The sequence below is a fragment of the Wyeomyia smithii genome, chromosome 2 (genome assembly GCF_029784165.1).
Source record: "Wyeomyia smithii strain HCP4-BCI-WySm-NY-G18 chromosome 2, ASM2978416v1, whole genome shotgun sequence".
NCBI classification, from domain to species: domain Eukaryota; kingdom Metazoa; phylum Arthropoda; class Insecta; order Diptera; family Culicidae; genus Wyeomyia; species Wyeomyia smithii.
The window spans coordinates 16,695,794-16,719,350 of NC_073695.1; the positions used below are offsets into that span (position 1 = coordinate 16,695,794).

Consider the following 23,557-nt stretch of genomic DNA (forward strand, 5'->3'; position numbering starts at 1 on the left):
TTCGTAAATCTCGAGATTAACTCATACTACTGTCGTATACCAACTCTTTTGTACGGCACCGTAAACCATAAACAAAACGAATTTCGATTCAAACCACTGACCCGCGCAAGTAAGTTCCGTTACTTACTGAAAGCCTTATGCCTAAGCGTTACAGCACACTCGCTACCATGCCTTGTAGCGAGTGTACCGCAACGTTTGGTGCCTGATTCATACAGCACGCAAAATGCAGCGTTGCAATTTTGATGCTCGACTCTCCAGCTGTTTCCAGCAGGGGCCCAAGCTGGCCACACATGTAACAGATAGAATTAAATATTTTGGCAATTGCATTTGCCTATAAAAGCATATGATTTTCAATAAAGCGACAAAATTCATCAATGAGCATTCCGCAGCGACTGGTCTACTCCAGTTCGTCTCACCGGAATAGCTTTAAGCTTTTCCTTTTCCTTTTAACTTTCGTCAACTCCGTCACCGCTAAGAAAAGAAAACCCGCGTTCCGCCGGATAAGTATTCGATTCAAATATTAAGGAGATTACCAAACTACCTAAGAGATGAGATTGGATGACAGTCCAATCGCTTTATAGCGAAATCTCAAGGGACCGTCGTTATAGAGAAATGCCGCAATAAAACGAATAATTTTCATTAATGTAAAGCAGAAGGAACCATTGAGAATGTCGCTATAGAGAGATTTGTCGCTATATAAATTGTCGTAATAGAGGGATTCGATTGTAATCGTTTCTTACGTAACATTCTCCAAGCAATACGATTTAAATCAAATTTAAAATAAAAATGATTGCATTAGCCGAAACTTGTAAATTAAGCATTAAAATAAAAAACAAACTATATGGTAATATTTCCGGTCAAAAAATATTTTTTTCCAAATTCTTTGGTTTTTATTCTTGAAAAATCTTCTATCAGTATTTTTCGGATATCTTACGTCTATGGATTGTAAGAAAAAGAAGAAAGAGATTTTGAACAAAACTTGCGTTATTTTACAACAAAAAAATTTTTTTTTGCTTCTGAAAATATTTCTAAATGGGCATAAGAAAGGTTTAAAAATACTGATAGGTTATGGAAAATAGGTTTTCGCGCATCTTTGAGCAACCATTAATATTCTTGAGTAAATAAAAAAAAATTTATTGCTTCGATATAACGTAACTCGATATAACGTAACGAAAATAAAAATGAAGTTGCCTTATATCGAGGTATTACTGTATAACCGGGTGATTATTGTAAGTGAAAGAGCACAGTAATAATAATAATGGAATGGAATTAATGCATGAATGCGTGAGTGAGCTAAGTGATTACGAGAATGAGTGAATGAGGGAGTGAGCGAGTGAGGGAGTGAGCGAGTGAGGGAGTGAGCAAGTGAGGGATAAATGAGTGAGTGAGCAAGTGAGTGAGTGAGTGAGTTGTGATAGAGAGAATGAGTGTGTGAGCAGTGTTGTTAGTTTCACTAATAAACAGCATGCAACACCTCAAGTGAGGTTCTCATAGCTGCCGATATCACACACTGGGGAATTCTCCATTCAAGCTATTTCGTTCTTTCTCGCTGTCTTCCTTACTCGCATTCGCTCCCGAGATCATATGCACACACGCGCGGCTACTCTTTTACTCGCGTGTAGTCCCCTCGCGAGCACAACCAGCCGAGTACAATTGTTTCAAGATGCATTACGATAGTTACGGAGGGACAAAAAAATATTTCAAATAGGGTAATGGACTTCTTCGGTAGCGGTTTGCTTTAGACTACTATAAAAAACTTACCAAAGCAGTCCGATACCCTACACGTTCCAGTATGCGATACTTTACAGATTCTTTCCCCACGTTCGGCTGGCGGTGCACGAAGCGAAACCGGGTAGATGAAGAAAGCATTTTCGTTTCCGAGCACGGTTTTTCAAGCACTCCTTGTAGTCGAGCAATTTTAGTCGAGTACTCTTACTCGCAAGCAGGAACTCGCGTACTCTTTTGCAGTCACTAACTAGCAATACAAATGAGTTTTAGCGTGTCAGATGCGCGCTTGCTGCTACTCAGAAGAATGCATGAGGAAAAAAGATTATCTCGAAAGCGTGTGTGAAAAAGACTTGAGAAGCGTAGCATGTGTCTCATTCTCAAGCAGAAAGGAGGAGAAAGGTTTTACTTCTCACTCGCTTTGCAACGCTGTGTGTAAGGGATTGAGGGTGCGAGTAAGTAGGTAAGTGAATGTGTGAGTGAGTGAGTGAGTGAGTGAGTGACTGACTGACTGACTGACTGAGTGATAGAATGAATTAATGAGTAAGAGAATGAATGAGTGAGTGAGTGAGTGAGACAGTGAGTGAGCGAATGAGTAAGTGAGTGAGTGACTGACTGACAGACTGAATGATAGAATGAATGAATGAGTAAGAAAATGAGTGAGTGAGAGAGAGTGAGTGAGTGTCTGACTGACTGACTGACCGACTAAGTGAGAGAATGAATGAATAAGTAAGATAATGAGTGAGAGAATGAGTTAGTGGGTGAGTGAGTAAGTAGTGAATGAGTGAGTGACTGACTGACTGGCTGACCAGTTCAGACTGACTAAGTGAGTGTGACAACGAATGAGAAATGAACGAATGAATAGACGAATGGAAGAGTGAGTGAATGAGTAAGTGAGTGAGTACTCGAATTCCACAACAAAAAAAAAGTGAGTGAGTAACTGATTGACTGACTGCCTGAGTAATAGAAGGAATGAATGAGTGAGTGAGAGAGTGAGTGAGTGAGTGAGTGAGTGACTGACTGACTGACTAACTGACAAAGTGATGAATGAATGAATGAGTGAGTGGGTGAGTGAGTGAGTGAGTTAGTGAGTGAATGAGTGACTGGATGACTGACCAGTGCAGACAGACTGAGTGAGTGAGCGAACAAATGAGTATACGAATGGAAAAGTGAGTGGATGAGTAAGAGAATGAGTGAGGGGAATGAGTGAGAGAATAAGTGAGAGAATGAGTGAGTAGCGTGTGAGTGAGTATTAAGGTGACTGACTTGATGAGTGAGGGAGCGAGTGAATAGCAGTGGTGGGCACCATTCCGCTAATTCGCCAATTCGCTAATTTGCGACGCTAAAATTCAGTTAGCGATTTAACGATTTCGCTAATTTTTGAGCCGGTTAGCGAAACTGTTAGCGTCGCTAAAACTTTGGCCTTCGAAACGCTAATCGCTAATTCGCTAAATTTTGTAGAGAAGCGACAATAGAAATATTTAGAAAAACTGTGAATTGCTGATGGCGTACGTAAATTGCTTCGAAAGATGAACATACTTGACTGCGAAAGTTACTTTTGTTTTTTTACCCTAGAATGGAGTTCCAGTTAGCCACAGGAGCATTCTGAAGAACAAGCACAAGGTCTAGATTGAATTTTCGCCACACCAAGAACTTTGGTAAATTGCAATGCGCTTGAAATCATGACAACTTTGGTTCTACTTTTTCGATTCAGATAATAATTCAAAGTAAGTAATAATTGAAAGGTAAAGTAATAATTGAATTTTTATGAAAACATTCCTAAGAGTATCTATTTTCAATGCAAGCTAAATAACTTTTGTTATTCTTGTAAGTAATTGTTTTCGTTTGTTTAACCAAAACAGATCAAAGTGGTCCAAATCTTACAAAACTCGAGCAATAAATATAGCGATATGACTATTTACATATTAAAAAGTTAGCGATTAGCGAAAGTTCCGCTAATGTGGGTTTAGCGTTCAGCGATTATCGAGCTAAATTTTCCGGTTACCGACTTAGCGATTAGCGTCGCTAAATTTTCGGTTAGCGGTGCCCACCACTGGTGAATAGTGAATGAAAAGTGAACGAGTAGGTAATCAAATGTGAGAATGATTGAATGAATTTATTTCAGTTCATTTGAATAAATTAGATAAATAGAAAAGAGAGGGTTTAAGAGAAAGGGGTCAAGGTTAAGTGAGTAAGTAAGTCAGTTATAGGTCAATCACTGAGTGTAAGTGTAATTGAAATAATGAGTAGTATTGCGAAATTGCGCATCGCAAAATGAAAATGATGCAACAGCAGTTTCACTTTCACTCTCTTCAAACTCATATTGAGTGTCACCCGAGTCAATTATCAGAGAAAGTCATGTCAGTGACATAAATGATATGTTCTAATTAATACCGAAATTATTTGATCTGAGTCAATCCATTGCATGAACATCGCTCTGAGTCAATCCATTGCATAAACATCGCTGAAGCAACATAGCGTGTGCGAAATCACAGTAATGCTGGCAGTCGGCATTATTGCTGTCAACTGATTGGAGCTGCAAGTAATTATCACTGTCAGCTCGTTCGTGTTGAAAGTGATATTCGCAGTTCTCAGTTTCAACTGATTGGAGCTGCAAGTAATTATCACTGTCAGCTCGTTCGTGTTGAAAGTGATATTCGCAGTTCTCAGTTTCAACTGAGAATCTATCACCGACAGTGAAAATTTGCAACACTGATAATGAGTACTTTAAATAGCGAATGAGTTAGGGTCTGAGTGAACGAGTTTGCAAACTGGACGAATTAGCGTTTTAATGAAAGAATGATTGTAGGCTATTTTATCAGTCCTTAGCAATCTTTGGCAATTGCTATCTAAAATTAATATATACTAAAGACTTTTTTACGCGAATTGCCTGATTTATGTAGATTTCAAAATTCACGCAGTTTTTTTACGCAGGTGCACTGATTTGACCCAACCTTTTTATATTTTTTCTTGATTTTCAGCGCGATTCGCAGGTGAAATTTGCACTACTATTCATTCATTTTCGAAAGTATTTAACAGAAATGATTAAAAACCTTTAAAAATGAAGTTTTTATACGGATTTCGGAATTTACGCCTTTTCTACGCAGATTTCGGTATTTCGCGTATCCCGCTGGTTTGAAAGTGTGCATACGATGAAATACTTTTAAAGGCCATGAATACATTGCTATTCCGAATAATACATTTCAGTTTGTCTGTTACTATTATTTTCGATTAGTTATTATCACCTTCAAGAGTACAGCCTTTTTTACTGTCTTCTCAAATACTTTTTCTGTTGCTGTTTGTTCGCGATACCTACACGCACTAACAGTCGGGTAACCACATTGAGAACGTATTGGCAACAGAGCATCACAAAAGGAAACGAAAAATGTACTTCGTGTGTCGATTCGGTATTAACTGGAGTATGCCTTTGGAATAACAACATTTTTTCGATATTTTTTTTTGTCTATACCAAAGAGGTATGCTCTCTAATGTCATAAAAACTGTCATCGCCTGGTACATTTTTCCCCTACCTCTGAGAATGTTTTGCATTCATTTTCAACATGGGACAGGCAAAAAAAACATTTATTGTCATTCTAGCATTTTGATGAAACGGCCGGTGAAAGCCACAAACGGCCGACTGCGAGCCACTACTTCAAATTTCCAGAAGCAAAAAAACGCGGAAATAGATAATGCGTTCACTGTTTAAACACTATTTTATGTTTGCTTCAGGGCAGCAAACGTAAAATAGCGTTTTCACGGGCGCCTTTCCTTGGACCTTTGAAAATTCGAAGTGGAGGCTTGAAGTCGGCCATTTAAGGCTTCAACCGCGCTTCGCCTTAAACATAGTTTTTTTTTTGTGATTTGAAAGAAGTTTCAGAAATCACAAAAACAATGCAAATATAAACAGTTTAGTACACGTGGAATTATGTCGCCATATCATGTCCGCATTCTTCAAGGCAACTTATTACTAATGTAATGATGTCTTTTCTGTAGATGTGTGAAATGCGCGTTTGCATACATGATGGTCAAAAGTTTTATCCTACATGTTTACGGTAGCGAAAACTAGTTTGCTATGTGAGAACAGAAGATCACGCTATTTGTTTGCATATAATCACACTCAAGACCAACTCTTCTGTTCATGAGCCACTGAATATAACATACCTAATCAACTTCGTTCAAAATGATAAACACGAGCACACGCTTCAAATAGTATTTTTTCTTGTTATTAAATTTAGTGAAATTAAAATCTATTGTGATATTTTATCAATTCTATGAAATATTTATAATCATCAGCCTACTATTATTCTGGTATTTGCTTTAACGGAAACTGCGCCTAGAAAAAGTTTTTTTATGTTGATTAACGCCCGGAACGAGAATAGACATTGGGTTTTGATTGATTGGTTCGCTAAAATTGTTGTTGATGGTAAATAGTGTCGATCAATACACGGTTAATTATGGCTGCAGGAAATCGTTCCTGATATTGAACTAGAACTAACTCGAATATGACCATAGAGTTGAATGAGTTTTATAATAGTACATGGAAATAAAATTTATCAACCAATTATTTTTATCTCGCCACTGCTGAAATGATCTGGAAAAAGCGTACTAATTACGAACTTGGCGAACCGATTTTCATATCGATTTCAGGTCCAAAGCGAGCAGCAGAAACAATTTTATTAGTTTTATTTTCCAACACGTTTTAAATTTAAGTTCGTGAAAAAAAAACATCAAACTAATTGCGTCCAAAGTTTCGGCTTGTTTTTCGTTTTGCGGAAAATTACCAGCTCGTTTCCAACTCACTAATGGTATTTATTTTACTAGCGTTTTTAGAAAGATCAAAATAAAACTGGTGAAACAAAATGAAAAGTAAACATAGTACTGAGTGATTGAAAATGAGAGCTCACTCCTACATTTTACCTTTTACTCTTTACACATCAAACAGTTCATGGTATCTTTCTTTCCACGAAATATATTCCACGCCACAAAGTAACCTTTAACCCTACCCACAAGCATAGATATTTTCATTTTCATTTCTACTACCACACACCCACTGCTGGGTTTGCATGATCAATCAACACTGATGACACAAACCAATACCATTAGCGGCACTTCAATTGCTTAAGGAAATAAGCACATTGAACCCGTTGACCTGATAATGCACTTTTCAATCGGAAAAGATTCTCCCCTGGGTATGCACATAAATTATCTGTGCAGCCAAACGTTGTCCAATATGTGTGTAACTCGACTTGACAGCGAACCGGCGACGATTTTCCAGCCCAGCAGATGAGCAATCAATATCTGATGAATTATGTATCTGGTTTGGTCGAGCCTTCCGGCACACATCGCAGGAGCTCTTCTCGACCAAACCGGAATGATTTGGTTCACTAGTCGACCCAACTAATTCGAGTTTTTATTTTCTCTCTCTGTTTTCTCTTCCTCACCAAACCCAGGTCCTTTCGCTCGGCGCCGATGTACTACCGGAATACAAACTACAGAGTCCACGTGTTCACAAATGGACAATACTGCACTACTCTCCGTTCAAGGCGGTGTGGGACTGGATAATATTAATATTAGTTATGTATACAGCAATATTTACCCCCTACGTAGCAGCATTTTTGCTGAACGAACCTGACTTTAATCAAAGAAAGAACCGCAAGTACGCGGACGACCCAATTGTGATAATTGATTTAATAGGTAAGTTCGAACGCTAGGACCGGGATGACACTCTGGTCAGGATGCTCACAGAATCCATTTATTTGTTTCACCCCCCGCGTCGCAGTGGATGTAACATTCGTCATAGATATATTAATTAATTTCCGAACAACGTTCGTCAACGGCCAGGATGAGGTGGTGTCGCATCCAGGCCGCATCGCGGTACATTACTTGAGCGGTTGGTTTCTGATCGACCTGGTGGCGGCCATCCCGTTCGACCTGCTGCTGGTCGGGAGTGATACGGACGAGGTAAGCTAGCTTCTTTTTCATTCCATCCAAACATTATCTCTAGCTGCAATGATTTCCGTAGATGGTTTTCTGTTCCAATAGTTTTCTGCTCATTTTAAGTTTGGTTAGGAACCTATAAGTTCCTTCAACAGTTATTAACAAAAAAAAACAAAATGCTTTATTATTCTAGAGATGATGATGATTTAAAAAAAATAATCTAGGAAACAAATCTGCTCTCATTTATTTAGTCCCCAACACACGTTAACGCTTTATTTTTACTTAACTTTTTCAGTTGTAAATACGTTTCCGTTCTGTTATGTGAGACGATAAAAAAGTAAACAGTTGTTCCCCACCCAACAGTTCGATTAGGAACATCCTAGATTCACTTAGACGCATACAATCATGAGAAATAGTAATACAGTACTTGTACCAGTTAAACCTACTGCCATCCAATGATGTGAGTTTAAAGCAAAAAGCCCGAGTAAACCCGGCTCGTTTTGAATAGCATTGGGTTTATGTGGCTGCCAACATTTTCATATTCATCCCAAACAGAACAAAGTCTGTCTCCTTCCACAAGCAAAAATAAAAAAAAAACACCGAAAATTTTTCGTTTATTCGCAGGCAATTGGTGACCCGGAAATTAAATCGAGTTGATTAAAAAGAATAACAACGGTAGGGTCGCACTTACCGCTGAAATACTAGCGCTGCTACAGGCAGAACTGCCTCTATGTTTGCCCATATGTGATGGTTTTTCTTTTCCGTTTAAATTTTGCTTACTTTTCCGTAGTCTCTTCGGTTCTGTCAAATAAACTCTCTCTTCCGTTTCCGTCACTAATCGGATCTCTCGTAGAGGAAGAATAATTTTAGCCACGAAAAAAATTTTCTCCCTATACCTTCTGTTGTGTTCTGATTGTTCTGTTTTGTTTAGTTTACTTCTCGTGTTGGAACGACATTAGAACACACGAGGCTCAGCTCTTTTGAGGTGAAATATATCAATCGTTTCATGTGGATCGTTAACGATGATGTTACGATTTGTGTGTGTGCTTACCACAAAAATTTACGCTGAACCGGAAGTCAAAGTCGTCGTGAATGAATTGCTACAGCTTTCCTGTTTTCGTTTGATGTTTCTGTCTCTCGAACATAGTTCCACTGTGCTAACCAAAAAAAAAAAAACAACATGTCAAACCGTCCTCCCCGTTCGTGAATGACTCGTGTAATCGTCTGTACTGTTTTGTGTTACTGTTTTTTTTTGTTTTTTTATGGTAGGGTTTTGTTTTAAGTTTCATAATTCACATGTGTTGCATTTGCTGGCAGGGAAAACTTTATTTCCGATCACTTAATTGGCTTTAATTCAAGCATTGTACTCGAATATGCATACAAACAATCAATTTTATATTTCTTGTACTAACCTTTCGATAAAAAACTGGGAATGAATTTTGGAAGATTTTATATCGAATATGCAACTTGTGGAGAACTGTTGGGAAAAATATCATGGTTTTAGTTGAGTATTTATCAATAGAACAAAATTTAAGTCGTAGTTAAAACAAAACCACAGATTAAAAGATAAATTACTTCAACTAATTTGAGATGATACCCTCAATTTACAAACCTGCTAGTATAAGGGACATCATCTGTAAGAAGATTAATGGAAAAATATTTTGTAAAATTTCCGTATCAATAACTGAACGATTTTTAAGTTTTCTCTAGTGAATATTTTCAAAAGATTTTCGCTAATTTAAAAGATTCCCAATAATTTTTTTTATCTGCATTTGTACTTGTGCCTTATCCTACTCCTGAACCTTTACCTCAACACTCATTTTCCTTCCTTCTTTTTTTCTTCATCAAATTTTCAGCGAACTTCAAATGGGGTGGCGCAAAACTGTTGAAGTTTGGCTTTTCTGGAATCCGAGAAATCACCCAAACGGGGATATTGAAAATAAATAAACGGCTCGATTATCTGGAGAATTCGATTATCCAGAGTAAGTTTTAGAAGATGATTTTTTAATTTTCCGAATTCCGCCTCCCGCAGTTGAAAAAAGGCCCAGAGAGTCAATTTTTTTTTTTTCAAAAATGAAAACTTTCGGGTGACACTAGATCTCGACGCTTCATCTGGCATCAAAAAATTTTATTCGTTAACCCAAACTTCGCGTCGTGGGCTCTTGAGTCATTTTTCGGATTTCAAAAAAGCCAAACTTCAATTACCCCATTTTAAGTCCGACTGAGCTGAAATTATGAATAAGTTTTTTTTTCGGCCAGGTGACAAATTGTTCATTGTATAGTTTGTTTTTTATTTTCTGATCACTTTTTTTTCATACTGTGATTGGCACCCTAACCTACATTTTTAATTCCAAGCGTGAATCGTTAAATCAGTAAATTTATAGAGAAGTATAAACAGCAAACCCTCAGAAGTCACCTTAGAATCTAGTAAATCAAGCAACTTTGCCTATTTTTTTATTCATCTGGGCAAACATTTGAAAAAGGCTGAACTTTTTTAATAAATCGAGATATCTGAATATTAACGAGAGTCAAGGAAAAGCTGTCAAGGAATGACTTTCAGAGAATTGTCTGAACTTACATTTAAAAATATTGAAATAAAAAATAAGCTTCAGACACTACATTCAGATTCGTTATTCTCCTCAATATGGGGAAAGATCAGAGCAAATAATCACCACACTACTTTGTTTTACTTTCTGCTGTATTTCTGTCGCTCGCAGAACAAATATTATATTTACTGCTTACACCACAGCTGATCGAAACAAGAGTGGTGAATCACTCTAGTTAGTATTGGCGTTGACGGTGTTGCTGATATTTGTTTGGTTTCTGCGTGCGAAAAAGAAAGAGGGAAATATTTTTGTTTTTGTCATCACGCACATTTTGACAATTACATACGAGAGTTCACGTAGGTGCGAACAGCCTTCGAAATCTCTTTCAACGCGAATAAACCGAATACACGGAAGAACAGCGCGGTGCGCACTGCTGAGACAAATTCGATAGCATTCGAAGATCAAAACTTGCGTGACGAGCGGCGCAACAACGCAATCTACTTTCCTACCTAGATGCTCCTCTCATTCGGTATATGCTTAAAAGACACACAGTAAAAACACTGCAGTGAGCTTTGTTGTGTAATTTCCTTTCGTGTGAGAAAGCACACACCAATTTATTATCCCGCTGGAGAAATATTTCAAATTCCACCGCGATGTTTAATGCGAGCTCCTCAGATACACATGATCCGTTGTTCTCATCAAGCAACTGTGTCGCTTTTCCCGCCAGTGTGAGAACGGCTGTTTTCGCAGTGAAAGGTATTCTCCTACACGCTAGTGATTCTCTGAGTCTCTGAGGAGAAATGACTAGTTTGCGGCTACACTGAAGAAAATTTCTTTGAAAAAAAAATTATTTAAAAACAACGTCATATAAAAATTTTTCAAATATGGTTTTCAGATATAAATTAAAGTTATTTATATTTGTTGTTTAGTGCTTTGAAAAATAGTTGTTGAATATGTTGCATAGATATGGAAAAGTTTTACATTGACAACTTATTTCGATGTAACAAGTTGTAAAAAGAGGGACTTTAGACCTTTTCAAACGTTGGTACCAATAAATTGAAAAAAAATGTACCATACAGATCACTGGTAAACGAAAGAGCAAAATCACGCCAAATGACCTGGAAATACACATAAATTCATTCGACCATTTTTGATTCCACTAAAACTTTGCACTTGGGTTTGGGTTAGCAAATTGAGTATCTTCCGCAGGTGAAGGAGTTTTTCAAACTAGAGAGCAATTTTCTAAAAGGGCGTATGCATTGTAGCTTAAATTTTATTCAAAGCATTGTATCCTAGCATAGCTTAGTTCTGACTGTATATATAAATGGTTGCTACTCCATGATGGGTCCGAGCCACTCACTTGAAACAACGCCTGGGAGTGGTCATTCCTCCTCACTGTGCATCATTCAATGACCCGATTTTTTATAACCAATAACATCTGCATCCCCACATAGACCATTGAAGTTTTTGTTAGCGGGGTGGGTTTTTGATCAGGATTCACTTTGATAAGTGATATGATCCTGATTCAATTGAATTAATGTAACAATAAAGACATAATGCCGTTTTCTGCGGCTGAAAACATGAATTAAAATAGAGTATTACAATAAAATTACAACACTTGCTCAGATGTGTCGCTCCCTTCTACAACCATTCACCTCATAGAGTCATCCGAATAGATCATCCAAACGATCTCACATCCAGGGATGCTTTATATACAGATTTTTCTGTATTTTACCGATTTTTTAACTAAAAAAGCAACACAGAAGCTGTATTACAGAATTACAGAATATTGCCAAAAATACTACAAGGTATATAGCCCTAGGGGTTGTATGAAATGGTGACGTAGGACTAAATGTATATATTATATGCTGCGATAAACTGTTCATAGGCAACACTACCGTTTATTTTTGACGGTCGTTATTGTAAAACTAACGATGCATGAATACAAGAAAATTTTACCCTAGTAGTAGTTGTGAAAATTTTCGTAATTCTTATCTTCAAGCATCTATAGTTCTGAAAAGAACCGATTCCATAATCTGCAGTATGAAATTCGTGCTATAGAGCGCTGATGATCGCACCACCACCGGTAGTATTGAATATTTAGTTGGCCGCGCATAAAATTTGCTCTCCGCTGTGCCCTCCAGTAGCTGTGCCAGCAAAATATCCTGCAGCGAACGATGGTAACTGTTGCTGCCGTATGCAAAATAAAGGTAACATGCTCCGCAGTGCCTGGAAGTTGACTCGTATGCAGCTCTCGTTTCGCAATGTCGCGTACCGTTAACAGCTGCACTTCACTCGCTATTGTGTAACAAACTAAACTGAAGCTGAATTTTCTACACACAGTCTTTTGTATCGAGTTGAGAGTAGATTTTTGCCATGAGGGGCGTGGCCCCGCAGCTTAGAGAAAGACAAACAAGCCAAAACACTTTGTTGCAAGCCAATAACGAGGGAAATTGAGCCAATAACGAGGGAAATTGATGAGAATGCTGGACCTTGGAACTTTTCACCTTTTTCCACCATTAAGCAGTAAAGCAACAATGTTGAACATTAAATCAAAAAACTTGTTAGACATTTTGTCTATCCACCGACATATAAATGACTAAGATGCACTAAGCCGTTCGCTTGCTATAATCGTTTGAAATCTGACGCAACATTTGCCAGTTTCATTTTCAATTTCACAAAGTGTAATCTAGTATAGAAAACAAAGACGTAGTCCAAAGTCATCGAGAGCCTGTCGGTAGTCAAGCTGACTGAAGGTGTTCATAAGGTGAGCGAAATTGGTAACGAATCAGAGCGAGCTCGTAAACAAACTAAGTGAGTTTTAGTTTCAGCCAAATAAACATGGATACAGTTGTTGACTATGACATTACACCGAATGAGAATGAGAGGCTTGTTCAATTGTTCATTGTGATCGGGTCGAAAATGTGACAACCAAAAAACATGTCAAAAAATCAAAACAACGAGATGCGACGATTACAAGTCACATCACAAATTCGAAGTAATAATTTGTGCTTATCTTACTGAATCCATTAAAATCGTTGTATATTCGAGCGCCCCCATAGCTTGCAATAACTACTCACACGAAACACTCTATTTTAAGCAAAATAACTGGTGAAAAAACACTGCAAACTTTTACTAAGCAGACAATTCACACACGCCGAACGTCGAAAACGTCGTGCTGTCAGCATTCAAAGAATTATTCAAAGCATAGCAGCTCAGAAACCGTCGATTGTACAGAAAAACTGTCTAAGAATCAATAATGCCTTGTTAATGAAATTTATTCAAATTTTTAGACTAAAAAAAATTGAAAAGTAACACTGAATTTTGATTTTAAATAGAGCCTTCATTTTTATTTTATTTTATAACGCAACTTTTGATTAAAATTCCAGAATGAAGAAATGAAGGAAAAATTAAGTTAAAAAAATATAACTTTAAACACAAATTATGTTTTGTATATTTTCTCAACAAGTTAGTATTAATTCTCTACAACTCATTCTCAGACAGTAATTCTATACAACCAACGGTCTCTGAGCTACAATGCTTTGAATATTTTTCTTTGTTAAGGGAATAGAATTACGTTATCCAACGGTGTGAATTTTTGTAGTAAAACCTATTCCAAAATGCAAACGCCCTTTCACAAATTACTATTGAGTCTGAAAAACTCTTCCACCTGCGGAAATCTTCTTTTCGTTTTGGTCGACCGTTAATCAACACATGTTTGGCTCAAGCTGAAAATAAATCAAAGGTTTGGTGTCTTTTATTCATGTCATAAAACTCAAACCAGTTTTTATTTCTCTTCGGAATCGATCCGAAATCGATTCGGAATAACATTTTAAAGTATTCAAATTACAATGTACTTAGTTGAGTTCAAATCTATCACTTTTGTGTTTGATAGCGCTTTTCGAAGTTATTGCAAGCCGCACGCACAACTTCGTTCAGCATTTCATCCTAAATCTTCACCAAACGTTTTTTAAATGTGTCCAAACTCAAACGCCTAACGTCATCCAACTTTTCTAGCATGTAGCCCCAGATACTGAAGTCTAGAGGGTTCTAATCCGGTGACGATGCAGGCCATTCAGATGAACTGATGGAACAAGGTGAATTCTGCTTCTTGTCAACAGGAAACCAGCGCTGGTGCTGAATCCTGTTGAAAGCAATAACTGTCTTTCCCAAAAAACATTTCAGCGCAATGATGCAAGTGGCCTTTGATAACGTGTTGCAAGTAGTATGACTTGTTTATTTTCACGCCCCTGTCAAGGGACCTCCCCAAACCACCACAGCTGACAGATTCTGATATCGCTCAACTGCTCTTTTATCCGCTGGTATGTCACGAAGACATGCTCCATAAACACGATCATTTTGCTTGTTCAAAGTTGCCTCCAGAGTGAACAACTTTTCGTCCAAAAAGATAATACTGTGACCTGCGTGAGTCTTCAGTAGCAACCGAGATCTAGCAACCCTGTCGGCAATATTCTTACGAGTTAATCCGTAAATTTCCTGGTTTCTTTTTTGATAACATGTTGCATGGAAGTTTAGCTCATGTTCATTTCAGACGCCATTTTTCGTGGCTGGATTTCGCCGGAAACGTTCCTTCGCTGCTTTGGTGACCGCTGAAGTCCGTCTTGGGAACAACCGTGTTTGTATCCTTGAAACGCTTGATGGTCCTGTAGACGAATAACCAGCTTAAATTTAGATGTGACAGCTTCCTCCTGATCTCGATGTTAGTCAATTTGTTCTCTATTTGAATCCATTTCATTTTATTTAGAGCTAAACTGAGAACTGACTGTATTTATTCCGAATAAACAGTAAAAACGTCACTCTTTCAAAACATGCTCAAATGTTTGTCATGCTGTGACAGAAAATAAACCAGGGGCACTATGTGTATCACTTCTATGTTGCCACCCTGTAAAATTCAGTTATATACAGCTGATGAAAAAAATCTTATCGATTAATGAAGGCCCGTCAAATGTTACGTAACGTTGTAGTGAGAAAATGTATTACATATTTCCCGTGTAGTAAATAAAACATGCTAGACAAGAGACTGGGACCTAAACATCTAACATTTCCTGAAGTTTTTCCATACGTCGATTTACAAGAGATGAAGAAAAGTTGTCCAGAGTTGACGTTTAGAAAATTGTCTGAATTTTCATTGCAAACAGATAAAGAACACTGAAAAATATTGATTTTTAAACATGTAATCATAAAAAACAAGGTCATCTCAGATTTGTTCAAAAATAAGTTTTTAGATGGACAATTTAGTTACCTAAAACTCTTCTAAACAAATCAGAGTGGTCACTCCCAAGGAACAAAAGTTTCCCGAACAAAATTGTCCAACAGTGTTTCATGTTAAAAATGTTTTAAAGACATGAAAAAGCTTTTCCATTGAAAATTTTTCTCTTCTCTCGTCTCGTGCTTTGAAATATCGATTTTTAGAAAAGAGACTTAAAACTTCAGACGTTTTCAAATGTTAGTGTAGTTGAATTTTCCAAAAATTGTGCAGCTTTTGAAATTCTATACAATGAATAATAATGTTTTTTTTTTATTTCAATTCCCTCCAATTTTACAATCTAAATCAACGATTCATGGCGTTTTAAATCATCAACAAAATACTAGAAAAAAGTTTAAATGTCTATATGAGATTCAAGATGGCGAACGGTGTATCATCAAAATATCGAGATGAATTTTTAATACAACAATATTGAATTATTGTACAATATACAATGTCTGTTGAAAATAAGAATTTAAGAAGTATGAATATTGGGTATATAAATACTTTAAAACCTCAAACACAATGAGACATTTTGAAAACCAACAACCAGACAACAAGGGTATAGAATCGGGATTGATTGTAAAAACAAAAATGTGCTGTCTGATATTACTATGAAATCTGAGTTTTTCTTGAGTTTTCAAGTTTCAAGATGGCGGTTAAACATTACTCATCTGAATTCTGTGAATGTTATTTAAATGAAGACATCTTTTAGACACTAAAAAACGATGTCTAACGCCGTTTTTGTAACGGATCTTACTCACAAATGTAAATATAAATGAGTTTTGGCAGAATGCGGCTAAACGCGAAGCATGCTATTAATACCAGATTTGCGAAAAAGGACTGTAATTCTTACCATTAATAGACCCTCTCACTTTAACTCGCCTAAAAAAAACTAGAACCCACATAAATCCCAATCTTTTTCAATTTTGCAATATTACACTCGACGTCCTGTTGGGGTCAGTAGGTTTAAAATAATTAGAAATGTAACCATGAGTTTCTTCTTCTTTGTTATCGTTTAGTTGAATGCCGCATAAGATACGTATCCAATAGTTCCCACAAACCAAAATACTCACACCGGTTTCTTAATGTACAGAAATAGGAAATCCTTTAATATTGAGTGCTTTCTTCTAACCAAACTGCAAAACAAATTTCTTCCAACCGCTTGAAGCTTCAAACCTTGTATCCTTTGCTATGGAAAACAGAGGCCATTTGTGGCTTTATTACCCTTTTACCAGTCCAGCTTCCATGCGACTGCTCGCTTTCTCTATCTCTATATCCTACCGTGCCAACCGTCCAACAAAATGCATCGGACACCTTCACTGCATTTTAGGAACAAATACCGGTACAGTGAGAATTGCTTTTCACAAGAGAGACCATAGAAATGATTACCACCTTATCCTCCCCTGTCACTGCATAAGCTGCAAGTGTTGCTCTCGTTTAGCTACTTTTTTCCTATGCGGAACGTACTTTTTACCACATTACCTACTGTTCTATTATTTCATTTGTATAATTCTCGTTTCGCTTCAACCAACACACCCAGTTAAAACTACTACCCCTACTACTACTACTACCACTACTACCTTAAGTCTACTAAATGACGCCGGTGTTTCTATATATTTTTCAGCTTGGCTTGGACAAAGATGAGGTATTATCTTCTACACTCGAATTCACCATTTTGAAGCCACCTTTTTCTTTCCACTATCCAAAAGTTACACATTTTTATCGAAAAAAAAAATCCCATATTCATTCAGTGGATAAAATAATTAAAAACAATGCAAATAGGTCCCTCCTCTTTTGGCAAAACGTTCGTTCTAGGTTTCCAATTTTCAGTTGTTTGGTTTTTTGTTTAATTCTTTGAAAAAAACCCTATTCTGGTTACTTTCTTCTTTAGTTTTAAGGTTGTACCATTTGCGCTGACTAAAGAATTCAAATTTAATTAAACCACCTTTAACATAAAGTTTTACTTAAGCTAGCCGCCAGAGTGTTACGCGTAATTTTACTTTTACAACACTGTACTTTGTATCATCCAGTTGAAAAGTTACCAGTTTTGTTAAAGCTTTGTTTTCCTCTCCAACATTGTTTGGTATGACTTGGTTGCAGTTGTCGCTTCTGCTTAACTCTAAAGCTTAGTCTTTTCAGCGTGTCGTATAAATATATATATTTATATTCGTCACTTCGTTATACATATATTAATAATCAAGCTATAACTGTTTCTGACCAATGTTCCATTTCTATTAGTTTTTTGTTTTGCTACACGTGTTTTGTCGTCCACATAAATGTATATAATCATGCTGCTCTGTGTAAACTAACAATGAATCACCGTGTCGTACGACGTTCGCAAATCAAAATCAGGTCTTTTTTGTGGTGGGAATATTGTCGCGCGTGCAATGTACATTTCTCACACGATTGAATATCAATTAGGTTTAATTTTGATGATTGAGGATCTTGCTAGCTTATGTTTTTACCGTACCTACGCTAGCAGTCAAACGTGTCACCATGTCAAACCGCAAGCAGTGAGCTATCCAGTGTTGCCAGATTTATGGCCAATCCGGTGGCTCGCTGCTTGACACAAAATGTAAATTTTGATACAGCTGAAATAATTAAACTGTTTTAATTTTTGTACCAATATAAAGCTTACATGTTTTGAGTTTTTTTGACACGTGCGTCCACATACACATAATTTGGAAGAAAAACACACTCACACTTCCACCATTTGGATCCCCGTTCGTGGCTCGTTCTCTTTATCTAGCTTGATTGCTGTTTTAACCTTAGTTCCGATCCCCTTAGTTGGTAATAATATTTTGCCACAAAACCGATTTTGGTACACTTTTCCAAGCTCAAACAAGCTGCTGCTTCCGGCTGCCGGTACCAGAATCGGGCGTCTAGCTTTCAATTTCCAAGCAACCTTGCATTTTGTCTTACCTTTGCTCCAGAAGACGCTGCACACTAAAACGAGAAGATATGAAGAAAGAAAAAAACATAACCAATTTCCAAAGTACTTCTTATTCGCTGTCAATCGACCAGACGGCAGCTATCCATTTGATTATTTTACCTCAAAACGCTGAATAGTTTTATTTTATTTTTTGCATAATAGTAATTGAACAAACCTACAACTATCAAAAAACCACACTGTTGCCAAGAGGATTAACAAAAAAATCCATTCCCCAAAGCTTTTACGTTTCCGACACGTTAGCATAATTTCGTATAATTTTCGTTTCCGTTCAGTTTTCCAAGACAAACGGGCAACGCGTAAAGGCAACTCCAAGTGCGTCGTTAAATACAAAAGTAAAACGAGCAAAAGCAATTAAAATTATTAAAGTATCGAAACGCAAAGCCTCCATAGGAAATAATCCCTGCTAACTATCTAAAATCTATTAGGCAAACCAATCGAAATCCAACATTACGCGATCACGCTCACCCATGCCACCCTTGAAGCAACCTACACACGAACACACACAAATACCCACCAACACACCCGTCGGCATCAAAGCAGAGAAGCATACTTTGGTTGCAAACCAGGACAGCCCCCGTGGACTAGCTGGGAGAGCTGCTGGGAAGAAGGCTCAAAGCAAAGCTCCCCCGGAACGCTCTCACATTTCACTGCCACCCCGATGTTTTACACAAAAACTCACCCATATAAAGCAATTACTGTTAGGAGCTTTGCTGTTTTTCGGTTTTCTTTTTTCTTAGTGCTGTACCTTGGTTTGGTTTTAGCGTTCGGTTTGTTATTTTTAGATAAACTTTTTTGTGTCCTTTTTCCTATATCTCGACCGTTGTTACAGCACATTTTTAATGAAACGATAATATTACAGATTTGTTCTAGGAAAGCAGCGAGAGTTTTTTTTTTCTAGAAGTGCAATTGAGAGTATGAAGTTTCAGTTTTTCTGCTGCAGTTCGTACCCAGTTTTTTTGCAGCGCAAGGATCAGCTGACTCTACTGGACCCGATAATGGAAATTTTTGTGCGTATGTCGGAACGATGAAGCTCACCGGGGTTTAAGGTTTCAGAGTGAAACCAGTTTTGATATTTCCCATTTTTTACTAAGCCCACAATCATATGCTTTGGTGTCATAATCGTTCGTACCGAATGACAATGCATATTCTGACAATACTTTTACGTAAGTGATAGGAGGTAAACTGCATTCGCCAATCGAAGAAAAACGGCACTGAAGCTTATTTTTATCAATTCAAAATCAATACTATTTCGTGTCATTTTTAAATCATACTTGAAGTAAATATGTATTTCATTATATGAAGGAGTTGTACACACCAAGTAGAGAAATGAGAAACAACAAGAAATTCATGCCAGTTTTGTTGAAGTAGTGTTGTCAACATGGACATTTCCAGGACTTCAAATATGCTTTTAAAAGAAATAGAAACACTTTTTAAATCCGTTCCACATTCCAAAACTGCCAAAAATATCAAATATTCTGAACATTCTGAGGAGTGATAGAGGGCTACATTTGATGGAAAAAACTTTTCTACGCATAATCCCTAACGTTAATCTACTCGAAGTTATTCCACTTTGAAGTTTCTTGGATACTCTTCAATAAACTCGCTCTAACTTTGGGATCATATCACTTCGAACAATTCTATTAGTTTCTTTTGCAAGCTGAGAAAACTTTCTACTAGAGCTTAGATAAAGCTTCTAGATGTCTAAATTAATGTAAAAATTAACATTCTGGAAGCAAATATGTTCGAAAGTAGTGCTGTTTGTAACGAGACGTGGTTTACATTCCTGTTTTTTTTTCAGCTTAAATTGACCATTTTTGACCGCTCTACAGTTCGTTCTATGACACCAACTCTAAAGCAGCGTTGCAAACGAGAAGCAAACCCTTCCTCCTCCTTTATGTTTGAGTACGAGACATATGCTACGTTTCTCAAGTCTTTCGAGATACTCTTTTTTCTTCATGCATTGCACCGACACGCAAAAACTCTTTTGTATTGCTACTCAGCGACTGTGAAAGAGTACGCGAGTTCCTGTTAGCGAGTAGGAGTACTCGACTAAAATTGTTGGACTAGGAGGAGTGCTTGAAAAACTGCGCTCGAAAACGAAAATGCTTTCTTCATCCACCCAGTTTTGCTTCATGCACCGACAGCCGACAGTGGGTGCGTCGATAAGTTTTTACAGCAGTCTAATGCAAAACCAGCCAAAGCAAACCGCTGCCGGAGTATTCCGATACCCTATTTTTTTTGTTCCTCTGCCACCATCGCAAAGCATCTTGAAACCATTGTTTTCGGGTGGTCGTTCTCGCGAGTAGGGGAGTAGACACACACGAGTACACACGAGAGTAGACGAGACTCCCGTCACGGGAGTATGTGCATATGATCTCAGGAGCAAATACGAGCAAGAAAGAAAGCGAAAAAGAACGAGTAATAGCTTGAATAGAGAATTATCCAGTGTGTGACAGTGGCAGCAACGAGAAGTTCACATGAGGTGTTGCATGCTGCTTACGAGCGAGACTAACAACACTGCTCTAAAGCAAAGCAGATAGAGAGTTGTTGTCAAAGAACGAACTGTAGATCGGTCAAAACATTTGAATTTGAACTAAAAAAATTTTTGTGAGAAAGCATCAAGAAACTTTTGAAGCAGTACTTTTTGGAAATTTTTTACAGAATGATACGTTCATTTAGACATGTTCAAGATGTATTCAGTAGAAAATTTCCTCTGCTTTCAAATGAAATTAATAAAATTACTCTAAGCGGTATGACCCCAAAGTTAGAGCCACTTTATGGAAGAGTGTACAAGATTTTTTAAAGTTAAATAACTCCGAGAAAATTACCGTTAGGGCACATGCTTAGAAGATTCTATTTCACCCAATGTCAAAAATGTCAAAATTGTCAAAAATGTCTGTAATGTCTAAAACTACTAAAATGTCTAAAATGTCTAAAATGTCTAAAATGTCTAAACTGTCGAAAATATTAAAAATATCTTAAATGTCTAAAATGTCTAAACTGTCTAAAAGTCTAATATGTCTAAAATGTTAAAAAAATTCTGAAATTTCTAAAATGTCTAATATGCCGAAAGTGTCTAAAATGTCTCAAATGTCGCATATGTCTAAAATGTCGCACATGTCTAAAATGCTTAAAATGTCTAAAATGTCTATTATGTCTAAAATGTCTGAAATATCTTAAACGTCTAGAATGTCTAAAAGGTCTGAGATGTCTCAAATGTCTAAAATGTCTTAAAAGTTTAATATGTCTAAAATGTATAAAATGTCTAAAATATCTGAAATATCTAAAATGTCTAAAATGTTCAAAATGTCTAAAATGTCTAATGTCTAGAATGTCTAATATGTCTGAAATGTCTAAAATGTCTAAAGTCTAATATGTCTAAAGTCTAACATGTCTAGAATTTTGAAAAATTCAGAAATTTTTTAAATGTCTAAAATTACTCTACATACTAATAAAACAAAGGAACAAAATTTTAAGCATATTAGAGTAAACTTGACTTTATTTCCTTAAAATGCTGTAACTCGAGTTTCGCTTATGGTTCCTCTGGGTGTTAAGTGTTTTTCGAGTGAAATTTTCTCAGGGACACGATAAAATTGACAAATTTGAAATCAAAACACACTCAATTGATGAAAAAAACAATCCAATTTTTTAATTGCAAAAAGAGAGCATATCTGGAAACATTGCCTGACTCGAAAATGATATTTTTTGTCTAATAGACAATGTCTAAAATGTTAAAAAATTCTCAAATTTCTAAAATGTATTCAATGTCTAAAATGCCGAAAGTGTCTAAAATGTCGAAAATGTCGAAAATGTCTCAAATGTCTAAAATGTCTCTAATGTCTAAAATGGGTAAAATGTCTAAAATGTTTAGAATGTTCGAAATATCAAAAATGTCGGAAATTTCTAAAATGTTTAAAATATCTAAAATGTCTAACATGTCTAAAATGTCTAAAATGCCTAAAATGTCTGAAATGTCTAAAATGTCTAAAATGTCTAAAATGTCTAAAATGTCTAAGATGTCTGAAATGTCTTAAATGTCTTAAATGTCTAATATGTCTTAAATGTTTAAAATGTCTAAAATGTTCAAAATGTTTGAAATATCGAAAATGTCTAAAATGTTTGAAATATCTGAAATGTCTATTATGTCTAAAATGTCTAAAATGACTAAGATGTCTAAAATGTCTAAAATGTCTAAAAAGTCTAAATGTCCAAACAGTCTAAAATGTCTAAAATCACTACAATTTCAAATGTCTAAAATGTCAAAAATGTACAAAAAAAATTATAAATTAAAAAAAAATCAGTTGTTGAAATTGTGAAAAAAAATAATGTCATGTCACAAATTATTAGAAAACTGGTCGCAGTGACGAAAATACCCAACACGGAAAAAAATGTCAAAACTGTCAAAAATGAAAAAAATGTAAAACAATGTCGAAAACTGTCAAAAATGAAAAAATGTAAACAATGTCAAAATTGTCAAAATTATCAGATTTATCAACAATGTAAATAAGTCAAAATTGTTAAAAATTTTCAAAAAAGTTAAAACGTCAAAAACTGTCAAAAAGGATAAAAACGTCAAAATTTCAATGTCAATATGTCAATAAAGTCGAAAATATCGAAAATTTCAAAAATGTCATGCATGTCAAAAAGTCAAAATTGGCAAAAAAAATCAACGCATCAATTATTACAAAAGTGTCGATAAATGTCAAAAATCACAAAAAAAAGTTAAAAATATCAAAACTCTATAGAATGTTGCAAATGTCAAAAATCACAAAAATATCGTAAACGTCAAATATATCGAAAAATTTAATAATGTCAAAAATGTTCAAAATATTAAAAATGACAAAAATCGCAACACAGGGTAAAAACACCAAAAAGGTCGTGCCATCTCAAGTGTGCAAAAGAAAGTACAAACGTATCAACCACTTTGCCGATTGGGTCACCCCTCGCTCCGGGGATCCCTCTTATCACGTTATATTGAAAGTACCATTTCCCATCAAAAACCTTTTTTTTTTTTTAATTATGGCTAGAAATACATAATACTGGGTGATAAACATACATTATTTTTAGAGAGAATTAAATTTGCATTATGAACCAAGTTCGAGTTACAATATTTTCAACGAGCAAAAT

At 36.3% G+C, this 23,557-nt stretch overlaps 1 protein-coding gene across 16 annotated transcripts in view; it reads left to right on the plus strand.

Moving 5' to 3' along the window:
- Nucleotides 1–23,557, plus strand: part of LOC129721468 (potassium voltage-gated channel subfamily H member 6) — a 371,920-nt gene that overhangs the window by 289,907 nt on the left and 58,456 nt on the right. For 15 of the 16 annotated variants that reach the window (XM_055674044.1, XM_055674053.1, XM_055674050.1 and 12 more), the window contains 3 exons: nucleotides 7,176–7,419; nucleotides 7,505–7,686; nucleotides 17,102–17,122. In XM_055674044.1, the coding sequence (XP_055530019.1) occupies nucleotides 7,176–7,419; nucleotides 7,505–7,686; nucleotides 17,102–17,122 (447 nt within the window). The remainder of the gene's footprint in view (nucleotides 1–7,175; nucleotides 7,420–7,504; nucleotides 7,687–17,101; nucleotides 17,123–23,557) is intronic. The other variant, XM_055674048.1, reaches the window with a different exon arrangement.